This window comes from Paramisgurnus dabryanus, chromosome 16, assembly GCF_030506205.2.
Source record: "Paramisgurnus dabryanus chromosome 16, PD_genome_1.1, whole genome shotgun sequence".
Classification (NCBI taxonomy): domain Eukaryota; kingdom Metazoa; phylum Chordata; class Actinopteri; order Cypriniformes; family Cobitidae; genus Paramisgurnus; species Paramisgurnus dabryanus.
Window position 1 is genome coordinate 27,951,815 of NC_133352.1, and position 12,036 is coordinate 27,963,850.

The following is a 12,036-nucleotide window of genomic DNA, read 5'->3' on the forward strand; positions in this document are numbered from 1 at the left end:
ATTGAGGACTATTATAAAGTTTATTATCGTCATCAAATCTAATTTACACAAGGAGCAGCCATTTATACACAAATGGAAATTAATCTACACGGGTTGGCTATACAAAGACAAGACAGCTATACAAAAAACTGAAAATGTCAGATTTACAGAATAATCTTTATTGCTGGGATATTTTTTAACCCAGTGTTGGGTCAAAAAGGGACGAACCTAACCTGTTGGGTTGTAATTACAGCTGTGCTGGGCTGTTTCAACCCAAAATGCTGAGTTGTTATAACCCTTTGTTTGGTCAAATAGAAACATTTCCTATGTTAATTTAACCCAGCTATTTGCTTTATCTCTTTTTGACCCAATGCTGGTTTGAAAATGAATCAGCATGTTTTATGTATGTGAGCATGTCAACTTTGCAAAAAACAGCCTAAGCATCAAATCTCTAATGGCGCTTTTCCATTGCATAGTACCTCGTGGGTCAGGTCGGGTCAGCTCACTTCACTTTGGCTTAGTTAGCTTTCCATTGAGTTTAGTAACACTTCAGAGGGGCCCGAGGTCAAAGTGCTGCAAACTAAGTGCTCTTCCGCCATACAATATAGTTCTAATCAAGCGTGCCACACAAGCCCTGAAAAGTGAAGCCAAAACGTCTCGATCGCCCCCCAGTGACTGGTCCCAGTATAGGTCATAAACCCCGCCTCCCCATGTTATTCAATGGGACTTGAGACCAACTAAAAAAATTAATGACACTTCAATTATCTTTTTTCCGAAGCTGGTTTCTGTCATTTACTGTAGTTTTTATCACACTGATGTAAATTCAAATGTTTGTTTTTAAAATAGGTTTGTGTTTAGTTAGTTATTTAATGATATAAAAACGGTGGTGTCACGTCATGATTGGCAGCTGTGATATCGTGTGATATGCGCATTCTACGAGAGCGAGGGCGGGGTTTTGACTTCGCGGCTTCCCTTCCTGCTTACTACTGCGCATGACTGGTCCCGAAATCGCTATTGCGCAGACTCAAGACCCAAGATGTCAGCGCCATATCGGGACCCTGGCGGCTTCACTTTTCCCCAATGGAAGAGAGCGAACAGGCGTCGTCCATCTTTTTTTACAGTCTATGGTTCTAATTTTTTATCCGCTAAAAAATCGCCACGTTTTATTTTGTGCCACCATACTTACTCGTGTAACTACTCATGTAACAGTCTTTAAATAGGGAAAACATGGAAGTGTTTGGTGGCTTCTAAATTCATCCCTGTTTGGATTCTAAGGAATGAATGGGGCTAGGCTAAATGCTAACACATTCATGACATGCTGTACAAAGATTAAGTGCACGTATTGAATAAAGACAGGTATGTATTAATTTGTCTAAGTTGAGGTAAGAACATAGTAAAATATTGAAAAACAGGGGTGTTTTCCTTTAAAGAAAAATAGGTCTTTTTAAATAGCAACTGTTTGTGATGGCTAAAACAAGCCTTTTCAAATCCACTCCTGAAGAGTCGACGTCCTTCAGAGTTTAATCGAACATACCTGAACAAACTAATCGATGCTTTAAAGATTACTTCCAAATTAGCAGAATGTGTCTGAGGGCAGGGCTGGAAAAAACTCTGAAGGGTGCAGAAGAGCGAACCCTCCGAGAGTGAACCCTCCAAGAGCGAATCTGAACAGCCCTGACCTGAATATTAAGTTTTATATTATAATAGTTTGGAGTCCAAACCATGCAAGATGGTCTACAGGGAGTGTTGATCCAGAACATGTAAAACAACTGTAGGGTGAGCTGAGATCAAAAAGTCTGGAATGACTGACTCCAGATCAGTGGGTAGAGCTGTAGTGAAGCTGAGAAATGCTCTCATGCATTATGCATGCAGGTGGAACACAAGCAGCCATGACTCAAGCTGTCTGACCTGTGAGGAGCCCGGCGGTACAGTGCATCGCCGGGTCACATCTCGGTAAACTACAATAGCCAGACCTCTGAACTCAGTGGACTACATCTCCCAACACCTCCACACAGACTTTAGCAATAATGTGAATGACTGACTTATGAGTATAAGGTGACCTGCAAGACTTTTCTCCATCCTTCACAGCCCACACCACTTTAATATAATGAAGCATCTGACGTTTTCCAAAAACTTTCACATACACATAAACTTACAGATGGAGCTGTTGGTATAAACTAGATTCAAATCTTGCATCATTTACTGATTTCCTCATACAGCAGAAACAGACCATTATTATTTAACTGCTCCCTGTAGTAAATATTAGTAAATAAGTTTAAGTATTGCATTTACTTTTGCAGTCTGTATTTAAGGTTTAATACAATAGTCTTTCAGATAACCCTGCTCTTCTTATTTTTTACCTCTTTCTTCTTTTTCAAAACACAAGATTTATAGTTAACATTTAGATATAAAAAGTAATAAAATGGGGAGGGGAAAACCCTGGTAGTCTTTTAACCAAGATTAAAAAAAAAGATCATATCATTTGATATACATCCTATTCCATTATATGCAAGATTCATACATAAAGATATACTAGAGTAATTTCCTTCATCAACCTGATCTTCTATGTTATAAATAAAATTGCTGACAACAGTCAAACATCAGGTCTCCGGGACTTTTCTTCCATTATTTCATATCCTTCCGGCCTATTACTCCATCCAAAGTTTATTAACTATTAACCTTCAGTCGGATAAATAATGCAAGTATACTGGCAGTGAGGAGCCATCGTAGAGACAAATGGACTAGCCATCATGACTTATACATACGTGTTTTGCGAGCAGAATCCTCCACAAAGAGAGAAGAGATGTCCTCGTCTACGCCCGCCTCGTTCCGGGCGATGCAGGTGTACGCGCCAGTGTCCTCAAAGTGAACGTTGCTGATGTGGACCTCACTTCCATTAGCTGCAGACAATAAAAAGAAACGACCAAAAGACTCAAGTGAACTTTTCACTCTCGGCATGATGGCTCCATTTACGCAAGTTCTTCTGATGGGATATAGCGAAGATGTTTTTGATAAGAGCTGAACAATTTTTAGGGTTCTCAAGTTGTCATGTTGGGTTTAGTTTGAACATCTGACTTTGGAGAAGTGTTAGATGATGATAGTTCCCACAGGGTGCATTGTGCAAGAATGGGCCTAGATCATGACAAACATGTCAATCACCACGATGATTCAACCAGCAGGCTTTAGTGCTATATATAAATATATAAAACTCCATCTGAATGACAAGAATCAACATAAGCTTGCAGAGAATTGTCGGTACACTCTTTAAGGTGTGAAGTCAGCTAGTGTGAAAGCTAAACTGATAACTGCTTGTGAATGCCATATTATAAACTGTTTGTAGATTTCGCCATTTCTTTTTTTGAAAAGGTTCATGATTTTTGCAGTTCTTTAGTGGTGTCAAAAGTCTCTCTTTTCTATATTTCACATTTAAATGTACACTGTTAAATATTTCCGTAGAAATTACAGTATTACTGTCAGCTGTTTGCCAGGAACTTGCTGTAGATTTAAATTGATGTTATTTACTGGACGCAGTTTGTTCAAAATTAAATCAGCATTAAACATTAACAAGTATTTATCTTTACAGAATAAAAGTAAATGAACAGTCTCGTGCAAAGCATTTTGGAAACCGAAAAAGGAAAAAATACAGAAAAAGGATTGATGAGGATTTCTGGTTTCTAGAAGCTTTGCATGAGGCTGTTATTTTATTGTTTTATTCTGTAAAGACAAAGACTTGTTTATGTTTATTTTTTTTAAATATTCTAATTTTGCTGCTCCCCTAGAGTTAAACATTTGATTTTTACCGTTTTGGAATCCATTCAGACGATCTCCGGGTCTGGCCATAACACTTTTAGCATAGCTTAGCATAATCCATTGAATCTGATTAGAACATTAGCATCGCACTCAAAAATAACCAAAGAGTTTCGATATTTTTCCAATTTTAAACTTGGCTCTTCTGTAGTTACATAGTACTAAGACCGACGGAAAATTAAAAGTTGTGTTTTTCTAGGCAGATATGGCTAGGAACTATACTCTCATTCTGGCGTAATATCAAGGACTTTGCTGCCGTAACATGGCTGCAGAAAAAAAACATGGCTGCAGAAGGCGCATAGATATTTAAGAGCAGCCGAAAATAGTCCCTTTAGTAACTTTTAGTAGCAGGGGACTATTTTTGGGCACTGTGTAATGTCATTGTGCCTTCTGCAGCCATGTTACAGCAGCAAAGTCCTTGATTGTTACGCCAGAATGAGAGTATAGTTCCTAGCCATATCTGCCTAGAAAATCACAACTTTTAATTTTCTGTCGGTCTTAGTATACGATGTATCTACAGAATAGTCAAGTTTTAAATAGGAAAACTATCAAAACATTTTGGTTATTTTTGAGCACGATGCTAATGGTCTAATTAGATTCAATGGATTGTGCTAAGCTATGCTAAAAGTGGTACGGCCAGACCCAGAGATCGGCTGAATGGATAAACTGTAAAAATCAAATGTTTAACTCTAGGGGAGCTGGAAAATGAGCATATATTTTCAAAAAAAGTTAAGTGTTCCTTTAATATTTATTTAATTTTGAAAAACTGTTGCCTGTAAATAACATACATTTAAATCTACAGTAAGTTATTGGCAAACAGCTGCGTAACTACAGCAACTTTTCACTGTAAAAAACTGCTGTAATGATGCAGCTGGTTGCCAGTAACTTACTGTAGAAGCTAAAGACTGAAAATGTTTCATGTTCATTTAACTTTGAACAAACTGTTGCCAGAAAATAACAAATGTAAAATTTACAGTAAGTTACTGGCAACCAGATGCCAATAATACTGTAATTTCTACAGTCGTTTTTTACAGTGTTGTTTCCTCACTTCTACAAGCCGTTTCTCTATCTCCGCTGTAAAGCAGCCAGTTTTGCAGTCACTATTTCCAATGGTCAGTCATTCACCTCCCTTTCTCATTGGCTATTGTAAAGTAATGGTGTAATCATCCCAATTTTAAATCCTAAATATCTAACATGTTTGACATGATCGGGGTGACTCTGACTTGCTTGCGAACACATTGGAAGGTTTAAGATTTGATCTGTAAACATCACAAATTATATGATAATCTGAGCCAAAACATCAGATTTTTCTCGTGAGGAAATTAGGGTTGAAAATCCTGTAGTGTGAGCCCAGCTTTAGTCTAAATAATGGTTAAATGGATATGTGTTTCACCTTGAAGCGTGAGTTGTTTAGAGAGTTTTGTGGTGATGTCCATTCCGTTCTTCAGCCATGAGAGCTGTGGGTCAGGGATGCCCTCAGCGTAGCACCGCAGACTGGCTGTGACCCCTGGCTCACGTGCCTGGCTCTCAGGGTACACCCGGATAACAGGGGGCACTATATAAAAAAGAACAAAAGTGAAAATAACTAAATCAACAAATTATTAAAACAAACTATGAACAGATAGACACTTTCAGTCGTTCTGTATAATTTTCTCTTGGATTAGTACAGCAGACCTATTAATAATAGGACACAGATTTATAAGCATCATGTAAATGCCACTAGGTCAGGTTTGTTAGGACAAAAATAAAACTGCACATCACCCCAAGAACTGCAGTGCTGCTGAGTCATCGATCTGTTAATTGAGATTCATTAATTTAATGCGATACCTCTTAAGAGAGAAATGAAATCAAGGAACAATAAATAAACCTTGGTTCTTCCCTTTTGTTATCCAGTACACTATTACAACTTTCTCCCAAAAAGTAAAAAAATTATGGATAGTGGTAGCATGGGGAATCCTATTATAGCACACAAGGGGGCAGATTTAATGAAATGTTTTGCTTCAAAGAACAGGGAGTAAAATTTGAGCCTTAAGCCTTTAGGGATTCGCCCGGTTTACCATGGAGTTCAACACAGTTGGAATCCAGAAATCATTTAGTGTAAAAATGGTAAGCTTAAGCTTTTTGTTATTCTATGTTTAGCTCATGCTTAATGAGCAGATTATAACAAACAGAATACAGTAAATTGTGCGAAAGCAAAGCCAGGCTTAGAAGAAATTTCGAAAAGCATAACCATTTTTTTTAAAGACACATACACTCACCAAAAGTATTATTAGGAACACCATAGTTATACTGTGTTTGACCCCCTTTCGCCTTCAGAACTGCCTTAATTCTACGTGGCATTGTTTTAATAAGGTGCTGAAAGGATTCTTTAGAAATGTTGGCCCATATTGATAGGATAGCATCTTGCAGTTGATGGAGATTTGTGGGATGCACATCCAGGGCACGAAGCTCCCGTTCCACCACATCCCAAAGATGCTCTATTGTGTTGAGATCTGATGACTGTGGGGGCCATTTTAGTATGGTGAACTCATTGTCATGCTCAAGAAACTAATTTGAAATGATTCGAGCTTTGTAACATGGTTACAGAAGTAACCATCAGAGGATGGGTACATGGTGGTCATAAAGGGATGGACATGGTCAGAAACAATGCTCAGGTAGGCTGTGGCATTTAAATGATGCTCAATTGGCACTAAGAGCCCTAAAGTGTGCCAAGAAAACATCCCCCACATTACACCACCACCAGCAGCCTGCACAGTGGTAGGAAGGCACAATGGATCCATGTTCTCATTCTGTTTACGTCAAATTCTGACTCTACCATCTGAATCTCTCAACAGAAATCGAGACTCATCAGACCAGGCAACATTTTTCCAGTCTTTAAGTGTCCAATTTTGGTGAGCTCGTGCAAATTGTAGCCTCTTTTTCCTATTTGTAGTGGAGATGAGTGGTACCCGGTGGGGTCTTCTGCTGTTGTAGCCCATCCGCCTTAAGGTTGTGCGTGTTGTTGCTTCACAAATGCTTTGCTGCATACCTCGGTTATAACGAGTGTTTTTTTCAGTCAAAGTTGCTCTTCTATCAGCTTGAATCAGTCGGTCCATTCTCCTCTGACCTCTAGCATCAACAAGTCATTTTTGCCCACAGGACTGCCTTATACTGGATATTTTCCCTTTTCACCCCATTCTGTGTAAACCCTAGAAATGGTTGTGAGTGAAAATCCCAGTAACTTAGCATACTGTGAAATACTCAGACCGGCCCATCTGGCACCAACAACCATGCCACAATCAGAATTGCTTAAATCACCTTTCTTTCCCATTCTGACATTCAGTTTGGAGTTCAGTAGATTGTCTTGACCAGTGGTGGACGAATTACACAAATCATGTACTTGAGTAAAAGTAAAGATACCCAGGGTAAAATATTACTCAAGTTAAAGTAGAAGTACTTGCTTAAAATTTTTACTTGAGTAAAAGTACAAAAGTATCTGCCTCAAAATGTACTTAAGTACAAAAGTACTGTGATTTATTATGTCTGTATCATATTGTCACGAAACTCAAATTATGTGAAAAAACTCTCTTGGCTCACTAATCTATTAATAGAAGGACATTAATTATTCAGACACTGATGTCTATTAAAATGATCATAAGCCTAAAACCTTAAAGCCAAACAATTCCTTTAGCAACAAATGAAATAACAGGATTTGAGAGCAGTAAGTCTCATTTCAAGATTTATTTGTTAAATAATTTAACAGTTTAAGTGTAGTAAAAACTTGAATTAAGCACAGGTTCACAGGAGTTTTCTTTTACTATCTGGAGGTTGATGGAGCATCCTCACTTTCCAGGTTTCTTTTCCTTGATGATGTTACAGTAACATACCTTTTAATGTTGGCTACCATGCTTTCTCTGCAAAAGAAAAAATTTAGACATTAAATATCTAGAAACCAGTCTCCCTTCCTTTGGCAAATACAATAAGCCTTACAGAATATAATTTAAGAAACATTTAATGTGCTTTAGCATGTCATGTATATTGTAATACATAAATAAATCTATTAATATATATGGAATCTATTAATATTTGGGAGCAAAACTTGAAAATATTAGTTATAATAATATGTAGTAATCCACCTGCCTGTTTAAGCAAACTACACTGCATGGCTAGTCAAAATGTCATTTATATTTTACAACAGTGTTGATAGCGATTGATTGTCATTTCACAATAACACAGCACTGAGCTTCAAATTCAATGAATTTAAGTGAAACTGCTAACTATACGGCTAAAAATAGCTCCAGCCTGCATAGCTAACTTACTTAAAATTCATTCATGATAACATCGTATATATTTTATCTACACAATGAAACAGTTTTCTGCAAGCTACTGTTAAGATTGCTCAATTAAAAATATAACCAGAATAAAAATGCCTTACCTCTACGCGTTTCCTTAGATTTGAAGGAGTATTCTTGTAAAAAGAAAAAGCACAGTTTCGAGGCAGGCTGAGAAGACACGAAGGACTCGTTCTTCTATTCAAGGACTTAAAAAACTCACGTAAATAAGGCCATTGTTGTTGTGGCGGGTCAAGTAATTTCCTCCGTTGTTTTTAAATGCAGTTTTATTCTCTAAACGATATGCTGGCTGATGCACTCGTGTAGCTTTCGTGAACCAGCACGGCAACCAAAACAAGTTCAAAACGAAGCGCATGCTGTACCCTGATTGGTGGTTTGACGAATCACGTGTGCATTTTTTTTTTTTGCAGCTTTATTTTATCCAGTTACGTTTTTTTATCCACTGACAAATAAAAAGGAACGACCGAATTTTCAAAATGTAGTGGAGTAAAAAGTAAGATATTTGACTTTAAAATGTAGTGAAGTAAAAGTAAAAGTCTCCCAAAATAAAAGTACTTGAGTAAAGTACAGATACGCGAAAAAACTACTTAAGTACAGTAACGAATTACATTTACTTCGTTACTGTCCACCACTGGTCTTGACCAGGACCACACCTCTAAATGCATTAAAGCAACTGCCATGTGATTGGTTGATTAGATAATTGCATTAATGAGAAATTAAACAGGTGTTCCTAATAATCCTTTAGGTGAGTGTATAAAATCAATTATATCCATTCTATTTTATTTGAATATTTTAAGGTGAATAAAGTTTGAAGGTAAAGTAACTTTATTATTATTCGTTTGTCTATTATCATCACACAGTTGATCCCTTACAAAATCTAAGAAACATAACTTTAGTCTCATGAGCTTAACTACAGAAAATAACCAGTTTGCCATCTTTCTCATTCTTTACAAAGCTTAACCTAGAAATAATACGAAATCCTTATCGAATGTCTTTTCTTTCTGCGCATGCTTGCGCGTACGCCTGAGTCTGTCCTTGTGTGTATTTTATTACCTGGGGATCGAGTTGAGATTGTCCCCAATGTGAAACACATCGGAGCTGACAGCTCTATCACAAAATTCTCATGGCCCTTGGTCTCCTTCAATCTCCCCTCTTTTATTCCTCTGGCCCCCTTTTCTTTGTTTCTCCCGTGTTGATTTTCCCTGAGAATAAGCAAGTGTTTCGGCTCGGGAGCGTGTAAGTCCGCCATCAGTGAACCGGATAAATTCTCTGTGTGTATTTATTCCTCCGTGAAATTGAGAGTAAGATTTATTAGTTTACGTTACTCTTTGTCTCTCCCGGTGTGCTGACGTGCCCATTACACGCAACGCGGGGAAGTGTGTGTTATTTCGGCGCTATTGTGTGTGTATTGATGCTGATGAGCTTTCAGCGTTCTCAATCAAAGTTTCCTCTCGATTTCACCACCTCTGAGCCTCAGCAGGTTCCTGAGCCCATCCGACCCCTCGAATATTTCCAGCAAACGCTGCTCTAAAACATCTGTTAGCTTCTGGGGGAAAAAGCCTTTAAAAATAGCAGAACCACATCCACAACAACTCGTATATAAAATGGCACTATTAATAATGCACCCTGACGCGCATGTAAATTCCTAAACATTAATGCTTGAAGCGCCGTCTTCGTGTTTTTGTGCATGCCATAATAATGTAATGTTTGTAAATTACCATCATTTGAGGACTTTTCTCAGCAAATATTTACATATGCCATTAATGTTAAAGAATACTTCTGCACAACATGTAATTAAATAGAATACACTATTGAAATAATAATAAACACACATATATGCAGAGATATACAATACATCAGAGTTTTATTACTGTTTACCTAAGTTAAAACCCTGCCTGGGAAACAGAGCAACATCATTATACCTCCATTATTCTTAATGAGAAAGGGGCTAAGGAGTAAAATATAAAGCCAAAAGGTTGAGATTCATTTGCCAAGCACTGCGCAACAGATGAATCAATGCAGCCTGCCTCAAAGGCACACGAATGCTTCAAGCTGAGCTAAAACAACATAGACGCAATAAAGGCAAAAGGCATGGAAAATTAAGTGTGAACAATATTCCTGTGGCTCTCGGTCATAAGGAAGCATAATTAGGTGAAGAGGGACCACTAGTGCTTTTGTGACTCTCAACACAAAAGGAGAACATGTGTCACCCCTAATTAATTTCCCATTTCCTCTCAGCTCTGTCCATGATCAATTGCTAGGCAACCACTCTGGAGGCAGGTTCGATTGTTTTTCGTCCAATTAAAATGTGATGTTATCATTTAGGGGCCTTTGATTGGTATGTGTTACTGGGAAATGACTGGGGAAAAAGTACCCTGTTGTAATAACGGGTGTTTTGGCTGCTAGTTTTCAGTGTGTGATGCTGGGGTGGGCATAAGGCGGTAACACTTTATTTCGATAGTCCACTTTAGACATTTTACTAATTATAAGTAACTTTGCAACTAATTATCAACTACCAATCTTTAGAGAATTTGTAGACTGTCTGCTTAATATCTACTAACACTTTATTGTGATGATATGTCAACAGACATTCAACTGACTATAAGTATCTTTGCAGGAGCATGTCAACTTATTCCACTAACCCAAACCTCTTCCCTAACCCCAACCGTTACAGTCTACTAATACACTAATGACAGTTAGTTGATGAATAGTTGCAAATTATTGAAAGTTAGTTGACATGTAGTAGCAAAGTTGTTTATAGTTAGTAGAATGTCTAAAGTGGACTATCAAAATAAAGTGTAACCCATAAGGCTAGCTTAAAGGGGACATTTCACAATACTTTTTTAAGATGTTAAATAAACCTTTGGTGTCCCCAGAGTACGTATGTAAAGTTCTAGCTCAAAATACCATATAGATAATTTATTCTAGCATTATAAAATTGCCAGATTGTAGGTGTAAGCAAAAATGTGCCATTTTGGGTGTGTCCTTTTAAAATGAAAATGAGCTGATCTCTGCACTAATTGTCAGTGCCGTAATTGGATAGTGCAGATTAAGGTGGTATTATCCCCTTCTGACATCACAAATTTCAATGAGCTATTTTTCACATGCTTGCAGAGAATGGTAACAAAACTAAGTTACTGGGATCTTCTTTTTCACATTTTCTAGGTTGATAGAAGCACTGGGTACATTAAAGCTTTTAAACATTGATAAAGTCAGATTTTTATGATATGTCCCCTTTAAGTTTTGTGCAGACCTGCATCTGCTAGACCAGAAACATACCAATATTAACCAGAATAAACCAGAGACCTGTTTCTGATATCATTGTTCCAATGAACATACGCAAACTGGATTGCAAACTTATATGGAAGGACCTACAACTTACCCTACAGTCACATTAGCTACAAAAGTGAACGACACCGAGCAACACGCACTCGCTTGATGGCCGTTCCTTGGCTAGTTTCCAAAAGCGGTATCAAAAGTCACTTTAGAGGTATTGTTAAGTTACAAGAACGGTGTTTTTGGATTTAATAGTATTTATTTCTCGATAAAAGTAACAAAATATATGAGATAAAATGCCAAACTTATCAGATATATACATAAATACGCATTTTCCGCCATCTTGAATTATTTTCTTCGACCAGGCTCGACCACAGACCTACGTCACGCTGCTCCTTCACTCTGATTGGCAGTCGCTTTGTCGCATCGCTCAGCATTTGCATAAAATAGCCTGCTTGTCTATTTTGGCCCCGCCTTGCTCGCGCAGCAGCAAGCTCGTCGCTTGTCGCTGGCAAACGGCCACTTCCTTTGAAAATGAATGGTAGCCTGTCGCTCTGTCTCTGTCGCTTGTAGCTAATGTGACTGGGGGGTCACAGTTTATCTAGTAATTTGATGCTATAGAAATGAGGCGTGTCGTTATGAT

The 12,036-nt window shown here is 37.8% G+C and overlaps 1 protein-coding gene across 2 annotated transcripts in view; it reads right to left on the reverse strand.

The window, feature by feature from the left end:
• The window catches only part of fstl5 (follistatin-like 5), a 150,904-nt gene that overhangs the window by 33,433 nt on the left and 105,435 nt on the right, over window positions 1-12,036 (reverse strand). For both annotated transcript variants that reach the window (XM_065273979.2, XM_065273980.2), the window contains exons 9-10: window positions 5,180-5,341; window positions 2,745-2,879 (exon numbers count right to left, since the gene is read on the reverse strand). In XM_065273979.2, coding sequence (XP_065130051.2) covers window positions 2,745-2,879; window positions 5,180-5,341 — 297 coding nt within the window. The remainder of the gene's footprint in view (window positions 1-2,744; window positions 2,880-5,179; window positions 5,342-12,036) is intronic.